Below are 21613 nucleotides of genomic sequence, written 5' to 3'. Positions count from 1 at the left end.
CACAAGAAAAATGGCCACTTACACATTTGACTGTGTCACCGGATCCCTACATCATCACATATAAAGTGATTTATTATTGCTTTTAAAGGACTTTGAATATGACACAGGCACACAGTCTTTTATAGACAGGTGTATACAATTCCACGGACCACTTTTATGCTAGTGAGCTTATATAGCATTTTGTGGTCTATAACTATAAAAAGAATGATGATTAGTGCTATGTCTCTGGTTATAATTGTTCAAGTGAATGGATCTGTGTAAAATAATATAGATTACAGTATTTATGGACAGAATTGGTTCTGTGGGTTAAAAATGTAGACCCGCATCCTCTCCCCCCCCCCCCTTTTTTTCCCCCTGATTTTGCATAATCCAATAATGATGGGGGGGGGGGAACATTTGTATTTTAATAATCCGATTTTTTTTATCTGTTCTTTGCCTAAATTATATAGGATGTAACAAGTCTGCTCCCAGAATGGGAGGATGGACACTTTTATCTGGCCAAGTATTATGACAAACTGATGCCTATGGTGACTGAAAACAAGATGGAAAAGCAGGGTGACCTCATACGATACATAGTGTATCACTTTGGGAGGTAAATGCTTGTCATATTTCTCAAATGGAAATACACTATAGAAATGCATGATTGTTTTTATTTTTCTGTTTGCATTTCCTGTTGCTTTTGTCATAGTTATTGTCAATTGTGAGACTGCGGGTGAAGGCACACATGGCAGCCACAATGCGGTCAGATGGCAATGTACGCAGGATGTTGTGGGTGTTGGCTGGCTCGTGATGGAGAGGCTTTGGCCACACTGTGGGCACTATGTCTGCTATTGCCCAGAAATGATATTAATATTAGAGAGGAACTATTTCCACATACAAGTGTTTTGAGTAAAGGTCGTTTATTTCACCTTTTATTAGGTCCTTGCAGTATGGAAACCAATTCATCTATCAGTCAATGCCTCGGATGTTGTCTTTATGGCTTGACTTTGGAGCTAAAGCCTATGAATGGGATAAAGGTATGAATGTGACAGGCCATGTAAATATATGAGGTTGTTAGGTGGCAGAATAATTTTAATTTCATCATGTTGCTTGTCATATTCTAGCTGGCCGGCCAGAACGTCAGCAAATGAAAAATGATCTGATGAGAATTAACAAGGCCATAACTGACCATAAGAATAATCTGGCTCCATATCAGTTCCTGACAGCCTTCTCACAGCTGATCTCCCGCATCTGTCACTCGCACGATGAGGTGTTTGCAGTACTGATGGAAATTGTGGCAAAGGTCTTTGTGGCTTATCCTCAGCAAGCAATGTGGATGATGACTGCTGTGTCTAAGGTAAGCATTTTGTGAAAGGAAAATTCATATCTTCTCCTATACTTAGCTATTACATGTATCGTAACTATCCAGAAACTCTGCACTAGCTGAAAGAACACTGAACTTCTAACACATGGGATCACAGAGCAGAGAAGATCACACAGGTAACCGGTTAGGCGTAGAATTGGGATTTAGGTGACTGGTGCAATGTCCTAGGTGTTCGAAAACATGAAAGAGGATAGCACCACAAAAAAGGAAGTTCTGGGGATAATATCACTCCTTAAGGAGAGAGACCTTTACAGGTGTATGGAGACTTACCCTAGAGGGCAGCAAGCAGAGGCACTGTTTTCCTAGTTACATCCTGGAAAACAGATTTGCATATTTCCCATAATCCTCCAGTGGAGCAAAAATGGCTTTGTAAGTCTCCATACACCTGTAAAGGTGCTCTCTCTTTAAGGAGTGTTATCCCCAGAACCAGGTCTAGAAGTCTCTCATCTCTGCCAAACCAGTTTTCGCTATGCTGTACTGATGAGATCCAACCAGATCGAAACAGCGCTGTCCACAGCAGGGATTTTGTTCCTTTTGGAATTGATTTACTGGTTTGGGTAAATCTCGCATCATAGCAATAGGCTTATTAAAAAAGTCATGCATGATGTTTAAGGGAGCTGTCCCTAGAAGGCAGCAAGCAGAGGCACTGTTTTCCTAATTACATCCTGGAAAACAGATTTGCATATTTCCCATAGTCCTCCAGTGGAGCAAAAATGGCTTTGTAAATCTCCATACACCTGTAAAGGTGCTCTCTCCTTAAGGAGTGTTATCCCCAGAACCGGGTCTAGAAGTCTCTCATCTCTGCCAAACCAGTTTTCGCTATGCTGTGCTGATGAGATCCAACCAGATCGAAACAGCGCTGTCCACAGCAGGGATTCTGTTCCTTTTGGAATAGATTTACTGGTTTGGGTAAATCTCGCATCTTAGCAATAGGCTTATTGAAAAAGTCATGCATGATGTTTAAGGGAGCTGTCCCTAGAAGGCAGCAAGCAGAGGCACTGTTTTCCTAATTACAACCTGGAAAACAGATCTGCATATTTCCCATACATAATATGAACATGGATTTGCTGCGAGACACAGCTTAGATATCAGGAGAAAGAAAGATTGGCATGAATCCAACAAGCACAATATTTTGTTCTCAAGGGGAATAAACCACTGCCAAGATGTCTTGCAGCAGCTTTTCACCATATCCCTAGTTGAGACCACATGCACATTCAACTCCGTGTGCATATCCTGGATGGGGGGTGGACAGAATAGCTCTTGTACCGGAATAAATATTTCGGCAACGGGTATTGAAGCTGTATGGGCACTTCAGAAGGGAAAATTGCTGGGAAAAAAAATATTATCCATGTGTGTACACGCACAGTGAATTCTGATAACAGTTCATGAGATTGTAAAATGCTTGTCTGATGGAGTCTTATTTTTTCCACAGTCTTCTTATCCTATGCGTGTAAACAGATGCAAAGAGATTCTTGAGAAAGCAATTCACATGAAGCCTGCTCTTGGGAAATTCATAGGAGATGCGACCCGGCTCACTGACAAGCTTCTTGAGCTGTGCAACAAGCCTGTAAGCACTGTTTGTTTTTTGTTTGTTTGGTTTTTAAAATTTTCTAGTTCCTGAACAGCTACTCGTTCACATCTGCGCGCGGCACTCCGTTATGCAGGTTTTCGTTTCCTGCATAAAACAGAGCAGGAGATGGAAACCTGCAGGACTCTTTCATACCCATTCATTTGAACGGGTGAGAAAGCTGTCTGGCCGTGAGCGACGGTGAGCGTTTAATGCTCTCCGCCGCGAAACCGGGTTTTTTAATCCGGACACAGAGTCGGACATGCAGTACTCTGTGTCTGGATTAAAAAAAAACAGTTTTGCGGTGGAGAGCCTAAAATGCTCACCGCCGCTCATGGCCGGACAGCTTTCTCACCCGTTCAAATGAATGGGTGAGAAAGAGTCTTGGTCAGTATATATAGAGATAATTCAGACACTAAATCATTGGTCCACAAGGACTTGATCGTAGTTTAGTGTCCCTAATGCAACTTCCAGGTTTCCTCTTAGCATGTAGTTGTGAAGGATTCATGTACATTATTAGGGTGCATTCACACTACGTATCGCCAGCGTGTATCACAGCCGTACACGCCGGCGCTACAGCAGGTCTGCCGAACACTTCCCATTCATTTCTATGGGAGCCGGCATTCGAGCGCTCCCCATAGAAATGAATGGACTGCTTTTTTCCATTCATTTCTATGGGGAGCGCTCACATGCCGGCTCCCATAGAAATGAATGGGAAGTGTTCGGCAGCCCTGCTGTAGCGCCGGCGTGTACGGCTGTGATACACGCTGGCGTTACGTAGTGTGAATGCACCCTTGTAAATGAATTTTTAACTTGCGTGTGCGTTCTAGCACATATATGTCTACATGTGTATATTTTCTCCATTTTTTAGGTTGATGGAAATACTGGTACTTTAAGTATGAGTGTACACTTCAAACTGCTTAAGAAACTGGTGGAAGAGCCAACTTTCAGTGAAATCCTTATACCGCTCCAATCAGTAATGATCCCCACACTGCCATCTACAGCTGGAAACCGTGACCATGCCGATCATGACCCTTTTCCTGGACATTGGGCTTATATTGCTGGCTTTGATGATATGGTAAGTTCAACATTTAGCGATGGTATTTTGTGTGCACATTGTATGCATTCACTGCAGGTCTGGCAGAATAGAAGAAAAAGCACTGTACTGTGCAATAAGTCATAATAAAAAGGTTACAGTGGAATAAAAGACAGATTATAGGTACATGGGAAGAATATGCAAATCTGACTTCATTGATGTAATTAGGAAGCCAGTGCAAGAATGCACACCAATAGAGGGCGCTCACTGAGAATGTGCAAGTCTATCTTCCATGATGTAATTAGGAAGACAGTCTCAGTCAAGCAAACCAATAGAGGGCGCTCCCTTTAACAGCATGCCGACCTTCTCAGAGGCCTTTGTTTGCAATGATGTTGGGATTTTACCAGGTACATCATGGAAGTCAGATTTGCATATTCTTCCCATGTTCCTTTGCACAGTGGAGACCTCATGGCTTAATAAGACTCCACACACCTAAATGATGGTTCTCGCCCTATGGAGTGACGATATCCCCTCAACCCAGAATATAAGATAAGATAATCCTTTAATAGTCCCACATTGGGGAAATTTCAGAAAGGTATATATGTATATAGGTAGGTATATAGGTAGTGACGTTTATTTTTCAAATGTGACTTAGAATGGCAGAGGTGGGGAGGTCCATGGCAAAATTCTTGTCCAAAAGTAGGTCCTACCTTCAGAAATTTTGAGAACCACAGACATAGATGATTCTGTCTGCCGAGGTGAAGAAACTCATAAGATATAAAATGTCCTGAACTGTTTTTTTAAGGCACTGTTCATTGGTGGTTTGAAAAATGAGTAAAAACCAATGGCCTTCTCTCTTAGGTCAAGTACAACTAAAGTTTTCCATATATTAAACCTTGTTGTTCCCTCGGACTGCTCACATGCACTTGTGATATATTGCAGGTAGAGATTCTGCCATCTCTCCAAAAGCCTAAGAAAATTTCTTTGAAAGGATCTGATGGAAAGTCTTACATTATGATGTGTAAACCCAAAGACGACCTCCGGAAAGACTGCAGACTTATGGAGTTTAATTCTCTCATTAATAAAGTAAGTAACCTTGTGAGCGAAGCTGACACAGAACTAGTTTCTGGAAAATCCGTAGATTGTATTACATGTATACACAGTAAATGAAAGATACAGGTTTATCATGTTGTGTTCTTGGTTAGTGTTTGCGAAAGGATGCAGAGTCTCGGAGGAGAGAGCTCCACATTCGCACCTATGCTGTTATCCCATTGAATGATGAATGCGGAATAATAGAATGGGTGAATAACACCTCAGGCCTGAGAAACATCCTTGTGAAACTGTACAAAGAGAAAGGTGAGCTCATCGACAACTTTGATGTTACTATTTGTTTTACTATTTTGCACCCTATTAAAGGGAACCTGTCACATTGTACATGCAGTCCCGTCTGCAGGCAACATGTTGTAGGAGCTGATCAGATTGATCTATGCTTAGGAGTCCAGTGGGTGGTCAAAAGGTTAAAATGTAAAAATGTAATATTTACCCTACCAATACCATTTAATACATTCTCATTCACTGGCCACTATTGCCGATCCTTGCTGTGCACAAACTACACACATGCATGGATATCACATGAGGTGACCATTGTGTGATATAATGTTACCATGGATGTCAAGTGCTAGAAAATCTACAGTAAGCAAATTTGAAGTACGCCTCCGATTCTTGAAAAATATATCCCAAGATAAAAAGGAAAAAAAAATACAATGGCAGAGTGGAATTTCTGCTGTCAATCTTCCTTTTATCTAATACACGTCAGAGCAGGAATGCTGCACAGATAGGAAGCAGTAGTCCTAAGGATCGGATATAGGTTTTATTTCTTACATTTTATCTTTCTTAGAACTGCATTGCCCTCTTTACCATAAGATGTGTCCCTACCCAGTGTTGCACTGTCACTGGTTTTCAACTTATTCGTACATTTCCAAGAGGAACAATAGAAGAACAGCACTTTACAGGAGAATATTAAGTAATTGCTAAAGGGATCTGATGGGGTCCTAATTAAAATTCAGAATGCTCTCTTGAAACCACAAATAAAATCTCCCTTTAAGTCAAAGAAAATCTATTTATGGGAAGTCCTGCTTTTTCTGGGGGCACAATTGATCATCTTGCTCTTACGGACAGGTGACCACTGCAGTGAGCAGGTGAGACATAGCAGGCACAAAATAGGTCTTATGTATTAAAATAAGTGCAAGCAAAACATGATTTTATGTTACTCATAAGAACACAACAGACTAAGTATTACAATGTGTGGCAATTTACTTAGACTATATATATATATATATATATATATATATATATATATATATATATATATATATATTTCTCATTGTTGTTCTGAATATATTTGGTATATATCTTCACAACAACCAATCCATATTTCTTTTTCTTCTATTTGTTCCCAGGAGTACATATGGGAGGAAAGGAACTACGTCAGTGCATATTACCGAAGTCGGCTCCTATGCAGGAAAAGCTGAAGGTATTTAAAGAGAACCTTCTGCCGCGTCACCCACCAGTTTTCCATGAATGGTTTTTACGGACATTTCCAGATCCTACATCTTGGTGAGTAGGTTCAGTATAATCGAATCCTAAATCACAAAGTATCATTTATGCAGAAAAGGAACATCTGTACTTTACCTCTCTAGAAGCCCTATAGAATTCCCTTATTGGCCTTGTTTGAGTGTGCCACCTCTGTAGCAGACTGCAGTCACTAATAATAATGTACATTTTCTTCAGGTACAACAGCAGGTCAGCGTATTGCCGCTCTACAGCTGTGATGTCTATGGTTGGCTACATCTTGGGGCTTGGAGACCGTCATGGTGAGAATATTCTCTTCGATTCTCTGACAGGGGAGTGCATCCATGTGGATTTCAACTGTCTTTTTAACAAGGTACACAACTATAAGCAGAAAGTATGTGGCACACACATGTACTATGTGACTTTTCATCTTTTGATAAAGTTTAGTAATTAGAATCGGTGTCAGAAGAACAACCCGTTAATGTTTTAATGAGCTTTGTCAATGACCATTTTCTTAATAAAAAAAAAAAAAAAGTCAGTACAAAGCCAAGTGTATTGTGTTTGTGGTGATGATATAGAAGATCTGCGTTAGTTGACAATACTCGTCATTTCGTAGTGTTTTATTTGGGGACACCACGGCATACATGTGGTACCCTTACCACTGTCTAACTTGTATTTAAACCTTTGTAAAAAAAAAAATAAAAAAAATAATGAAATGACACATTTAGAAATAATTTTCTGAAAAGCCCAGCGTATTTCACTTGTCATGCATGATGTTATGTTTAGGGTGAAACGTTTGAGGTTCCAGAAATTGTTCCTTTTCGGCTAACACATAACATGGTTAATGGAATGGGACCAATGGGCACAGAAGGCCTTTTCCGACGTGCATGCGAGGTCACTATGAGGTTAATGAGAGACCAAAGAGAACCACTCATGAGGTAAAAATTTAACATTATAGCGAGGTGCTTTATATTTGGATGTCGGTTTGTTTTTTTAAATCTTTGTTTTTATTTTTGGGATTCCTAATGTCTTGGCTTTATCCATTAGTGTGACATGAAATAGTGGAGATAGACTGCCAAGCAATGTTCCAGTTAATAAATCTATAATTCTTATGGTCTGTAGTGTACTGAAGCCATTCCTGCACGATCCTCTGGTGGAGTGGAGTAAGCCAGCTCGTGGGGGAATAAAGGTTCAAGCCAATGAGACTGGAGAGGTTATCAATGAGAAGGTTGGTGCTGTTTTTGAAGCATGGCATTGTCTTTGTAACAATCCTTGTAAGATGATGAAACGCCAAATATGCACTAGTTATGTGAGCTCTCTTTATTGGAAACGGTAATGTTTAAATAGAATATGTCTTTAACCCCTTCCCGACATGCGCCGTAATAGTACGGCGCGTGTCGGGTCTGTAACTATGGCGACCGCCCGGGAGCCGGGCGGCCGCCATAGCCACCGGGTGTCTACTGCTTTAAGCAGTAGACAACCGGCTCTCCCCGGACCGATCGGAGGCATTAACCCCTCCGGCGCTGCTGTCAAAGGCGCCGGAGGCGCCATTTTCCCGGCGGCGCATGGGCGCCGCCATTTTGGCAGGGATCGCCGGCTCCTGGAGTATGCTCCAGGGCCGACCCCCCGTTGCCATGACAGCCGGGAGCCTTGTTAAAGGCTCCCAGCCGGTCTGCAAATTCTCTCTTTTGCAGGCTGGTGTATACAGCCTGCAAAAGAGATGATGATTTTTTGCAATGCATTGCAATGCATTAGCATTGTAATGCATTGCATTAGTGATCAGACCCCCTGGGGTTCAACACCCCTAGGGGGTCTAATAAATGCAAAAAAAAAAATTAAAAAAAAAAGTAAAAAAAAATATAAAAAAATATAAAAAGTATTAAAAGTTCAAATCACCCCCCTTTCCCTAGAACAAATATAAAAGTAGTTAAAAACTGTGAAACATATATACATGTTAGGTATCCCCGCGTCCGAAATCGCCCACTCTACAAGTCTATAAAAATATTTTTCCTGTTCGGTAAACGCCGTAAAACCAAAGCCCGTAAGAAAGTCGCAGAAATGCATTTTTTCTTCAAATCCACCCCATTCTGAATTTTTTTCCTGCTTCCCAGTACATTATATAGAATAATTAATGGTGGCATCATGAAGAAAAAATTGTCCCGCAAAAATTAAGACCTCATATGACTCTGGGAGCGGAGAAATAAAAAAGTTATGGGGTTTAGAAGGAGGGGAGTCAAAAACGAAAAACGAAAATCAAAAAATGCCATCGGCGGGAAGGGGTTAAAACTGGATATGTTGACTTTCGGCCCAATTTCGCCGTATTATCCGGCGGTATACCTTGTACGATCTCTGGAGGATTAATTACCCGTCTGCTCGTTCATTCACTTTTTATTCGGCCCCACATAAGTCTCACTCCAGGATTGACTATTTTTTTGGCAATGCCTTGGCTCTGCGCCTCCTTAGGGACGCTTCGATTGGCTCTATTACCTGGTCAGACCACGCGCCAGTCTCCATAGAGCTACGCACAGGTCCTGTCCCCACCCGGATTTGCCATTGGCGGCTTAATGAGAGTCTCCTTCAGAAGGCACAGACCCGTGAAGAGCTTCGCCAACACCTTAAAACTTTTTTTGATCTTAATGTGGGTTCGGTTTCTTCGATTGCGACGTTGTGGGAGGCTCATAAAGCCGTGATGAGAGGACATTGCATTGCTGTAGGTACCCGACTTAAGAGAGATGCTAATGCCCGCCTCGAGGACTTACGGTCCCAGTTGCGTCGAGTGGAAGCTGACCTAGTGTCTCGTCCTTCTAGGGCTCTCCTTAGAACTTTGATTGATTTGCGGGCTCAAATTCGGGAAGCGCTGTTGCAAAAAACTTCTAAATTGCTACTGTACACTAGGCAGCGTTACTATGACCGAGCTAATAAACCCCATACCCTTCTAGCTCGCCAACTGCGTGATCAGCGGGAGGGGGGGTTCGGCTTACGCTTTGCGACGCTCTGATGGCGCGGTGGCTTACGACCCGGAGGAGATAGCCCGTCTCTTTCACGCTTATTATTCTGAACTATATTCTCTCCCTTCGGATCTTCCTGCAGACCCCTCGGAACGCTCTGCACTCCTCCAAGATTTTCTGTCCTCCTGTTGTCTCCCCACACTTTCTTCCGATGACCTGGCCCGCCTTAATATGCCTATCTCGACTGAGGAAGTCTCTCAGGTTCTCCAGGAGCTTCCTAATGGGAAATCTCCTGGCCCTGATGGGCTCACTTACCTGTATTACAAAGTGTTTGGGGCAGAGCTCTTCCCCCATCTTGTCTCGCTATTTTCAGCTTTTATGGCAGGTGAGGCCATCCCGGATTCTCTCTCCCACTCTTTCCTCACACTCATCCCGAAACCCAGTAAAGACCATCTTGATTGTCGTAATTACAGGCCTATCTCGCTTTTGAACGCGGATCTTAAACTGTTTACCAAGCTCCTAGCCTCTAGACTGAACATGTGTCTTTCCTCCTTGGTCCATAAGGATCAAGTTGGGTTTGTCCCCTGTCGTCAGGGTGGTGACAATACTAGGAGGGCTATTGATCTAATCGACGTTGCGTCGCGCTCTGAGTCGGAGCTGTTGGTACTCAGTTTAGACGCGGAAAAGGCGTTTGATCGCCTGGGCTGGCCCTTTCTCTTTGAGACTCTTTCGTCTTACGGCTTTCGGGGACCCTTTTTGTCGGCCATTCGGAGCCTCTACTCATCCCCCTCTGCTACGATTAAGCTTCCTCATGCTTCCTCCCCTCCGATTCGCCTGTATAACGGTACTAGACAGGGTTGCCCGCTATCACCTCTCCTCTTTGTCCTCTGCATTGAGCCCTTGGCGGCGGCCATTCGGCTGTGCCCTGATGTTTCTGGGGTTCGAGTCCGTGACAGAGAGTTTAAGCTTTCTTTGTTTGCGGATGATATTCTCCTTACCCTTACTAATCTTCACGTTTCCCTTCCCAATCTTCATGCTATTCTTACCAAATTTGGCTGTTTATCTGGTTACAAGGTTAATACTTCTAAGACTGAGGCGCTCCCCATCCGCGTTCACCCCTCTACCTTGGCTGGCCTTCAGGCCTCCTTTCCGTATACATGGAGGTCCTCCTCCTTAAAATACTTAGGCATACATCTGACTGGGTCTTTCTCTCAATTGTATCAGGCGAATTTCCCTCCACTTTATAGGCATGTTCAGGCCCTTCTTATCAGGTGGCGGGGTCTGCCTTTGTCCCTCTTTGGTCGCATAGCTGCGGTTAAGATGACCGTGCTGCCTAAATTGCTATATTTGTTTGAGACCCTCCCGATTCCTGTTCCTCTTAAGGATCTTCGGGCGCTACAGGGCTCGCTTCTTCGGTTTGTGTGGGCCGGAGGGAGGCATAGGCTTTCGCGACATCTGATGATGACTCCGAAGTCGAGGGGAGGGCTTTCTTTTCCTGACCTGGTGTTATATTATTGGGCTGCTCAGCTACGTAGGATTCCGGCCTGGTCTGCTCTTCATGCCTATTCTAAGTGGATGGAGATTGAGAAGCTGTGGTTGGCTCCGCATCATCCTGCTTCATTGATATGGTCTAATCCATATTCGCCCCCTAGAGCTAGCTTGTTGGGTCCCATGGCACTTACCAGGGATGTCTGGCGCTCCTGTTTGTCCCGTTTCCCTATTTCTTCCCCCAGCTCGTCTATGACGCCCTTCCTTCTACACTCCCACTTTCCGCCTGGACTCACTGGGCCTGTGGTGGGCCCTTGGTTGAAGGCGGGCCTCTTTCGGCTCGCTGATATTATTGATCATAGGACTCGTTCTTTGCTGTCTTTTGCCGAATTGCGATCCCGCTTTGGCCTTCCTGGGTCCAGTGAGTTCACATATATTCAGATTTCCCACCTTGCTTCTTTTATCTTTCGGGGTCCTGTGGCACCTGTCCCTACGTCGTTTGAGAGAATTTGTAAAGCTAGCACTGGAACTAGAGGACTGGTTTCCGATATATATCGCTTTTTATCTGACCCCTCACCTGATATCCCGCCTGCACACTCGTATATGACACGATGGGAGGTCTATCTGGGTCAACCTATCTCGACAGAAGAATGGTCCCTTATCTGGAGCAGGGGTTTCAGGACCTCGAATTGTGTGACTCATAAAGAAAACTTCTTTAAAATGTTGATGCATTGGTACCACACGCCGGCTCTCCTCCATTCCTTTGATAGCTCTATTCCGGATTGCTGTTGGAGATGTGGTGCACGCCCTGCACACATCTTTCATCTGTTTTGGTCTTGTCCCTCCCTGCTCCCTTACTGGACTCAGGTTCAGGACCTTTTGTGCCGGGTTCTCGGCATTTGCCTCCCTCTATCCCCTAAAACCTATCTCCTTAATCTCCCTCCACTGAAACTGCGCAAGCCGGCCCTGCGACTTTTTCTGTTTCTTCTCACTTCTGCCCGGTGTTTGATTGCTAAATATTGGCGTCAGTCAGCACCCCCATCCCTGGAGGAGTTATACTGCAGGATCAGGAATGCGCGCTCCCTGGAATACCTAACAGCCGTGCTTAACGATGAGGAGGAGCGGTTTCACGCCGTTTGGGACCTGTGGGACTCGTTCTGGGCCACCCAGCCTCTGTAATTCCACCGCCTTCTGGAACTTCTGTTTTTTTCTCCCTCCCTTTCCCCAGCCTTGTCTTGTCTGGTTTGTGTTTGTCTTCCCTGTCTCCCCTTTTTCTTTTTGTTTCTACCTAGTTTACCATTTGTAATTTCGTCATTTTCTATTGTACTGTTCTTTGTGATCTCCTCTGGCTTGGTAGACATGTTGTGTTTCTTTATTGTTACAAATTTTCATAAATAAACAATTAAAAAAAAAAAAAAAAAAAAACTGGATATGTTAAATCACAGGAGATACGTCACTTAAATCATATAATTACTCACAGGGATACCGGCTAAGGCTAGGTTCACACTAGCGCTCTGTATGCGTTGGGGGTTTCCGTCCTCCACTCAAATTGAAAAATGCAAAGAGAAAAGTCTTACAAGCAGGACTGTTATCTCCACATTTTTCGGGTGGAAACCAGTGGACCTCATTATAGTCTATGGGGTCCATGGGTTTCCACGGGTAACTGCTTTTTAAGCGGACTAGGATTCCATTCTTTGGGTCCCCAAAGAGGTTCGTATAACGGAATACTGAACACTTTTATGTAAAAATGGAGTGGGAACAGAAGTTACATTAATCCTGTGCCCGGATGTACTAGGCGCACAGTACCGCTAAATAAACTTTTCCAAACTGTACTATACACCTCAACACGTTTCTCCCATATGTTATTTATGGGTTTCTCAGGAGGTTGACCCAGAAGATGCTTCTAACTGACACTAATAAGAAGCCCTACAGAAGTTTTTTTGCAGTTAAAGCGACAGTTTGCAGTTCCTGATGCGCTGATGCATACACTGATTATCTATGACACGGAAGACTGTTGACAGGGTCATGGATTCCTTCCCTTCATTGAGATGGGTGGCAAGTGAAGGCTACTGTGACACCCGAGCTGAAAAATTAATACGTACTAAGATAGAAAGTTGTCAGTCCGCACAGGGTATTGCTGCACTTAGCCATAGATCAGTCAGAGTGCCTATGGGAGCTCCTGTCCACCACTGAAAGCACCAACAATGGCCCTGTAAGTATTAGGAATGGATCATGCAGCAACAAAAGGAGGTGCTCTAGTGTTCCCTAATGGGCTTTATCAGGAAAATAATATGTCCTCCCACAAGGTTCAGGAATGGTTGAGGACATTCCCATCTTGGCCAAACAAGACAGAGATGGCAAAACCTTACTCCTTCTCCTGTACCCTGGGACGGGAGTTATAGAAACAGCGGAACCAAGCTGTTCTGGAAGTAAATATGAGCTACAGAAACTTCTGTAGTTAGAGAAATGGCGTTGCTCATTCTACTGTGTTATTTCTCCCACATTGCCTGATAAGCATTTTGTTGTTGATGGGACGATAGTTGTGTCTTTAAATATACCAAGTACATATATAATTGGGGGACAGTAACATCTAATGGATGCACATGCACTTGTCTTGTGCCCTATAAGAGCACATATACATATACATGGTTCTAACAGTGCATGCTCTTTTTGTTTGTTCCTCAGGCTAAAACTCATGTTCTTGATATAGAGCAGCGTCTTCAAGGTGTGATTAAAACTAGGAATCGTGTGAAAGGCCTCCCTCTATCCATCGAAGGACATGTCCACTATCTGATCCAAGAAGCAACAGATGAAAACCTTCTTAGTCAGATGTATCTTGGATGGGCACCTTATATGTGACCAATATTTGATCAAAACTCAGTTTAGACTGTTTGCATTCCGTATTTTCCAATGGCCAGTCTTTTATATTACAACAGTAGACTTCAGCGAAGTGGACTGATGCGTGCCGTTGAAGTTAGGCATGTGTGATCTACTTCTTTGAATGTAAAATAAAGTATTCTCCTACCTGATAGGAGAGGTTCTGTGAAATACATGCACTGACATTTCTCTAAGGAGAAGACTTGTTTGATATATGCTGCAGACACCACATTGCCCTCATTTTACCTGCTGTTATAAGCAGAGAGATGAAGTACTAGACAGAACTACATTTTGTTATTACAAAAAAAAGGTTTCCCATCTTAACAAGTGATCCTATCTCCATAGGGTAGAGAATAACTTGTAGATCGGTCGGGGTCCAACTGCTCAGACACCACCGATCAGATTGTTCTGAATGAAGTTGTAATCCGGTTGGATTGCACATCACTCCATTTATTTTAATGGGCGCACCAAAGACACCGCAAGTACTAGGCCCCAATCATAACGGGGGGAAAAACTCCTTATACTCTGCTAACTGAGCAGTCGGATCTCACCAATCTTCAAGTTATCCCTAGTGCTACAGATAGTGTTTAACTTGTTAAGATCATATTGGTTGTTACATATGTTACATCAGTTATTAAATGGACAGACATTTTCAGTGGCACCACGCAAAAGACCTTTGTGCTTTCTGGAGACATATTTTTTTGGTAAAGATCATTCCTGGGCCAAAAGTTTAAGCATGACTTATTTTGAGGAGATGACTTGAGTCATTGGTTGGCCAAAATTGTAGCTTATTCCTCAATTTTTTTCAGCAAACATCTGTTACAATTGAAATTGTTCATTTTTCCAAAGGCTAGCGGGGAACTTGCTGATCAGTGGGCAGGTGGGATGTAGGTGCTGCTCTGTTCAATACAGCAGGAACTACTGGAGATGGAAAGTCTCTTGTGATTCCTTTTGAAAAGAATGGAGGGACAGAACATATTTCCCAGCTAAATCCAAATTGGGGTGCAAAACACTCCAGTTCTAGTGATTTAGGGGGTCCCAGTAGTCAAAAACCCACCAATTAACAGGTTTCTTTTGATAAGGGGTAACTAGTTGTTACAGGAACACACCCCTTTTAAGCATCCATAATAGTATAGTTACATGGCATACAACCTTGACCTTTGGAGTGCGCTGACCCCAGGACACTTCAGCCACTCTGCTAGTAACTCTTGATCCTTAAGGCACTTTTGTCAGTAGTAAAGAATAACCAAAATGCTTGTTCTTTAAATTCATATTTAAAATAAATCTCATTCTGTATCATATATTCTGTATTATGTTTCTTTATATGACATTGTAACCTTGACTGTCCCTGACACTTTATAAAGTTGTTCATATATAGTTAAAAGGTTATTGTTTCTTGTTTGTTTGTTTTTTTTTTTTTTTTTTTTTTTTGTTTTTTTTTTTTGGGGGGGGGGGGGGTTGTTGAGAAGTATGCACAGGGAATTGTCATTGGATATAGACTGAAGCCTTCCACGCTAACAGATTGCACTTTTGCAGTTGTATGGCAATAGATGACCTATGCTGAAAATAACTGCAAATCCAATACATAATAGCCAGGCTGCCGGCTGGAAGATCCGCAGTATGCTATCAAATATATAAGAGAAAATCCACTGCATGTGAATAGCGGATGTACCACTTTCTCAGGGTAGACCATCAATATTAGACCTGCAGGGGAACCCCAACACGTGAAACCCCTGCAGATCTTAGGTACAGAGATTGTAATGGCGCATTGCTGCGGTACCTACACTCACCACTACAGTTTGTACAGCACCAGAGATCTGCCGGGGCCCCCGCACATCTAATACTGATGGCCTATCCTGAGGTACTATCCTTTCAGTAGGAGTCCTCACACACTGGTTCTCCATTAAATAAAAAAGGAGGTCACTGGATTAAATTTGTGGTTAGATTCACATAGGCTGCAGAAATCGGCAGAGAGAGAAATGTCCTGCACGGAGGATTGTTCTCTCTGCCCGTTTCTGTATGGAAACAGCTGACCCCATTAAGTCAATGGAGTCCACTGGTGTCCATGAGCAACCAATGTTTTAGCGATTTGGCTTTTCATCATTCAGGTCACCTGACAGTTTTAACCCCTTAGAGACACAGCCCAAAAGTGACTTAAGGACCAGGCCTCTTTTTTCAAAACTGACATGTGTCACTTTAAATGGCAATAGCTTTGAGACGCTTTAACTTACACAAGTGATTCTGAGATTGTTTTTTTGTGACATATTGTACTTCATGTCAGTAGAAAATTTTTGTCGATATTTTTTGCCTTTGATTATGAAAAAATAGGAAATTTGATGAAAATTTGGAAAAAAGTGCAGTTTTCAAACTTTGAAATTGCAAGCCTTTCAAATGGAAAGCCATACTACCCAAATTTTTTGATAAATATAATTAACCATGTCTCTGATTTATGTAGAAGTCAAATTTTAATCACCCTTTCATTTTTTTCAGATATTATAAGGCTTACAAGTCAAGCAGTGATTTTCCAAATTTTCAAGAAAATTTCCAAAACACATTTTTCAAGGGACCAGTTCAGTTTTGAAGGGAACTTGAGAGGCCTCTCTTGTAAAAACCCCCATAAGTCACCCCATTCTCAAAACTGCACTCCTGAAAGAATCCAAAACAGCAGTTAGAAAGTTTCTTAACCCTTTCAGCATTTCACAGCAATTAAAACAAAATGGAGGTCAAATTTACATTTTTCAATTTCTATCACTAATATATTAATTTAGCCCTAGAATTTACACATTTACTAAGGGTTAAAGGAGAAATTGCACCCCACATTTTGTTACGCAATTTCTCCCGAACACGGCAATACCCCATATGTGCTGGTACCCTAATGTACGGGCACACGGTCGCTCTCAGAACGGATGGAGCGCTAATTGGATTTTGTAGGCCAGATTTTGCTAAAATAGATTGCAGGCACCATGTCCCGTTTGCAGAGCCCCCAAGGTGCCAAAACAGTGGAAACCCCCAAAATGTGACCCCATTTTGGAAACTAGACCCCTCAAGGAATTTATCAAGGGGTATAGTGAGCACTTTGACCCTACAGGAGTGTAACAGAATTGGCCCAACAAAAGGAAAAGTGACATTTTTTGCTATAAAATGTAGCTTTAACCCCAAATTATGCATTTCCACAAGGGGTTAAAAGAGAAAATGCACCCCACAAGTTGTCAAGCATTTTCTCCCAAAAACAGGAATGCCCCACATGTGGATGTAAAGTGATGTATGGTCACACAGTGGGATAGAACAATAGTTGGAGGGTAGATTTGGCTGAAATTGGTTTTAGTTACCATGTCACATTTGTAGAGGCCTTGAAGTGCCAAAACAGTGGAAACCCCCAAAATGTGACCCCATTTTGGAAACTAGACCCCTTGACTTCAGTGACGTTAGTGTTAAATTACACCTCTTAAAAAATTTACCAAGAAGTATAGCAAACATTTGGATGCAGCTTGTATGGCAATAATTTATTATCCAGAAATTACTGCATAACCGGATGAAAGTAATTGTGTGCAGAGTACGTGATGGTATAAGGAGGCGATATTCCATGGAAAATAAATTCTAAAATTAATATTCCATGGAAGTGTGGTACAATCTAAAGCACTCCTTCATGCACAGGCCAGGTTTATCAGGGCAGGTGTCACACTGATAAATGGTGTCTCTCCTTATTCCTCTTTTGTAACACACTGCATCTTTTCTGAGTTTTCCCTTTTTTAGCAGTTTGGGGGACTTCACCGGGAAAATGTTGCCCTGGTACAATATGGGAACCATGAGTTTCAGAAGTACTGGGGCCTGGCACTTCTAGGTCCCCAAATATCAGGGACTTGATAATTGCCTCCTGAAACTCAAGGAAAGTTCCTGTGTGGCCTGCACATCGTGATAGCACGTAAGAGTTATACAATGCCATCTGAACCATGTGCACGACCAGCTTTTTGTACCACACTCTTGTTTTTCGCATGGCACTGTAGGGCTTTAGGACTTGATCAGATAGATCAACCCCTCCCATGTACTTATTGTATGCCAGGATGCAGTCTGGCTTGGAGACAGTGGTACTGGTGCCACGCAGAGGGACAGAGGTGCTGCCGCTGCCATTAGCTGTGGTCAGTACAAGGACATCCCTCTTGTCCCTATACTTGACCAGCAGCATATTCTCATTGCAGACGGCACTACTCTCACCCTTTCTGAGGCGCTGCTCAATATGTGCCCTAGGGAGGCCTCTTTGATTTCTGCGCACAGTCCCACAAGCTGCAGTTCCTCTAGAACTCAGGGACCTAAAGAGTGGGATGCTGGTGTAAAAGTTATCCACATAGAGGTGATAACCCTTGTCCAGCAGTGGGTGCATCAAATCCCACACAATTTTCCCACTAACTCCTAGGATTGGGGGGCAGTCTGGGGGCTCAATCCTTGTGTCCCTTCCTTCATACACCCTAAATTTATAAGTGTATCCTGAACTGCTCTCATATAGCTTATACATTTTAATGCCATACCGTGCCCGCTTACTGGGCAAGTATTGGCGGAATTTTAGCCTCCCTTTGAAACTGATCAGAGACTCATCAATTGCAATGTTCTGATCAGGGATGTAGGACTCTGCAAATTTGGAACTAAAGTGGTCAATGACTGGCCTAACTTTGTATAAGCGGTCAAAATTTGGGGCATCTTGGGGCGGGCACTGGGAATTATCATTATAATGAATGAACTTTAGGATACTTTCAAACCGCTTCCTGGTCATAGCCATTCGATAGATTGGAGTGTTGTGCAAGACGTCTGTACTCCAATACTGACGAATTTTAGGTTTTTTCACTATGCCCATATGCAGAATAAGACCCCAGAAAATCTTCATTTCTGCTGCATTTACTGGGGTCCAGTTCTGTGGCCTGGCATAGGAAGAGGTGGCATTTTGTTCCAAAAATTGTTCAGCGTACAAATTCGTTTGGGCCACCATAAGATCTACAAACTCATCAGAGAAAAAGATTTTGAAAAAGTCATTTTCTCTGAAGCCCTCAGTCTCAATTTGTATTCCTGACCGGGCAACAAAGTCAGGAAGCTGAGGCTCATAATTTTCTGGGGGTGGGGTCCACATGGGCTCTACAGGTGGGGCAACTAACTCAGCAATTGTTCTGGGGCGCCTCCTTTGGGGTTGCTCATCACTGGAGGAGGAGGAGGAAGAGGAAAAATAAAGGAATGGGGCATTTTCCTCTTCTCCCTCGCTGGCGGTATCAGTGTCAGAGGCCAGTATGGCGTACGCCTCTTCTACTGAAAACCTTCTTTGGGATGATTGGGACATTTTTGTGTGTGTGTGTGTGTGTGGTGTTTTACTTGAGTATATAAAACTTTATTTCTTGAAACTTTATTTCTTGAAACTTTATTTCTTTGAAACTTTATTTCTTTGAAACTTTTTCAGTGTGGGGTGTGTGTTGTGCTTTAACACGTGTATTTTATGTAAAAAAAAAACCAAAAAAAAAAAACCTTCCCTTCTATCAAAAATGGAGCTATATATAGATTGAAAAAAAACTGAGCCAAAAATCACAAATGTGACCAATAACGTATATTTTATTACTGGTCAATTTGCGGTGGCGAGTTTTACAAAAAAAAAGCTTGTGCACAAACAAAATTCTCTTTTCTACCTACTAGAAAAAAAAACTGAGCCAAAAATCACAAATGTGACCAATAACGTATATTTTATTACTGGTCAGTTTGCGGTGGCGAGTTTTACAAAAAAAAAAGCTTGTGCACAAACAAAATTCTCTTTTCTACCTACTAGAAAAAAAAACTGCCCCCAAAATCACAAATGTGACCAATAACGTATATTTTATTACTGGTCAATTTGCGGTGGCGAGTTTTACAAAAAAAAAAAGCTTGTGCACAAACAAAATTCTCTTTTCTACCTACTAGAAAAAAAAACTGAGCCAAAAATCACAAATGTGACCAATAACGTATATTTTATTACTGGTCAATTTGCGGTGGCAAGTTTTACAAAAAAAAAAGCTTGTGCACAAACAAAATTCTCTTTTCTACCTACTAGAAAAAAAAACTGAGCCAAAAATCACAAATGTGACCAATAACGTATATTTTATTACTGGTCAATTTGCGGTGGCGAGTTTTACAAAAAAAAAAGCTTGTGCACAAACAAAATTCTCTTTTCTACCTACTAGAAAAAAAAACTGAGCCAAAAATCACAAATGTGACCAATAACGTATATTTTATTACTGGTCAATTTGCGGTGGCGAGTTTTACAAAAAAAAAAAAGCTTGTGCACAAACAAAAAAAAAGAAAAGGAAAAAAAAATGCAAAAATGCAAAAAAACCTAAAAAAAAAAAAAAAAAAAATTTGGAGAAATGCCAAAAAGGGCTTTCTCAAAAAGGGGAGGGAGGTGAGTCTCTTTTCTGCACAGAATGCAGAGTTTAGGACCCAGAAGCTGGAGGAGCCAGACAGTCTCAGATGCCTTGGTCAGGAAAGGGTGGAGAGGAGATGGGAGGGGGGACGGGAGACGGCAGAGGGGAGAGATGGGCAGTAGAGGGCTGGCTGGGAGAGGACCTAGGACGTCTGGCAGAATCTGATCGAGGTATGACGCAGCGGTAACGCAGCAATCTCACGCACAGGGCTCACAGGGCAGCACGGGTTCTGCTCTGCTCGCAATTCCCAGAGGGAGTGATGTAAGCAGAGCAGTGCCCGAAGTTTACACTGCCCTGCACGCCATTGATTGGTCAATCTGCCATGATGCTGGCAGATTGACCAATTAAAACATCTGGAGGGGGTCGCACCACTGTACGCCCCCCAAACACTCGACAGGGATTGGTGCAAGGTGTAGCTCCAATCACTGTCACTTTTGTACCGATCTGTCGGCACAGATCATTGGATCTGTGCCGGCAAGCTGCAATTGGACATTGCGAAGCAATCGTCCAATTGCAGCGATCCACGTGGCAGGGAGGGGGTTAAATCTTCTGATTCATGTTAAGAAAGTTGTCTGCTGTCATGGACAGCAGCAACCTTCTTACAGTTTCCGTGTCTTGAGACACGGAGGCTGTTTATAACCATGATGTATTATTACTTCATGGTGCGCGAAGTACCTCGCGTCCATGACGTAATAGTACGTCAAAGGTCGCTAAGGGGTTAAGGAGGACCTTTCACCTCCTGGGGCACATGCGGTGTAATACACCACTAGAAAGCCAACAGTGCGCTGAATTCACATTCTGTGCCCCGGTGAAGAGCAATCGGTGCCAGTACCGTAGCGTTTCACAGTCAGGGACACCCTTCCTCAAAGTAGCATCTATAGCGCTGTACTGTGAGAGCGGTGCAAAACGCTTCCTCCCCTCCTGATAGTACTCATCCATAGACATCATCGCTGGGTGGTAAGCAGTGCCCCCCGCTCTCAGAGTACAGCACAATAGATGCTACTGTGAAGAAGGGCGTTCCTGACTGACAGTAAGAAACGCCCTTCTGACAGTGAAGAGCTATGGTACCTGCACCGATACCTCTTCACCGAGGACACAAAAAGGGAAAGCCAATAGCGTACTGAATTCAGCACACTGTTGGCTTTCTAGCGGTATATTACACCGCATGTGCTCCAGGAGGTGAAAGGTCCTCTTTAAACAACGTAGAACCTGGCACACGTGATCATGTCTTTACTCTAGTAACCACATCACATGAGACGACAGTGGCTGGTTTATTCCATGAAAGCAGGTAATACTAGACCAGGACAGGTAAGTGGGTGGAAGGGGAGGTTGATA

The 21613-nt window shown here is 42.9% G+C and overlaps 1 protein-coding gene across 1 annotated transcript in view; it reads left to right on the top strand.

Annotated features, from left to right (window-relative positions):
• The window catches only part of ATR (ATR checkpoint kinase), a 50812-nt gene extending 36742 nt beyond the window's left edge, over positions 1 to 14070 (top strand). The window contains exons 36-47 of the mRNA XM_075268861.1: positions 450 to 592; positions 919 to 1016; positions 1104 to 1336; positions 2796 to 2930; positions 3802 to 4008; positions 4909 to 5052; positions 5172 to 5322; positions 6426 to 6582; positions 6757 to 6910; positions 7324 to 7475; positions 7660 to 7765; positions 13659 to 14070. Coding sequence (XP_075124962.1) covers positions 450 to 592; positions 919 to 1016; positions 1104 to 1336; positions 2796 to 2930; positions 3802 to 4008; positions 4909 to 5052; positions 5172 to 5322; positions 6426 to 6582; positions 6757 to 6910; positions 7324 to 7475; positions 7660 to 7765; positions 13659 to 13832 — 1854 coding nt within the window. The 3' untranslated portion in view covers positions 13833 to 14070. The remainder of the gene's footprint in view (positions 1 to 449; positions 593 to 918; positions 1017 to 1103; positions 1337 to 2795; positions 2931 to 3801; positions 4009 to 4908; positions 5053 to 5171; positions 5323 to 6425; positions 6583 to 6756; positions 6911 to 7323; positions 7476 to 7659; positions 7766 to 13658) is intronic.
• The last annotated feature ends 7543 nt before the right edge of the window (positions 14071 to 21613 follow it).

This window comes from Leptodactylus fuscus, chromosome 3, assembly GCF_031893055.1.
Source record: "Leptodactylus fuscus isolate aLepFus1 chromosome 3, aLepFus1.hap2, whole genome shotgun sequence".
Lineage (NCBI taxonomy): Eukaryota > Metazoa > Chordata > Amphibia > Anura > Leptodactylidae > Leptodactylus > Leptodactylus fuscus.
Note: the sequence above shows the minus strand (reverse complement) of the source record. Positions and strands in the feature narration are given on the sequence as shown.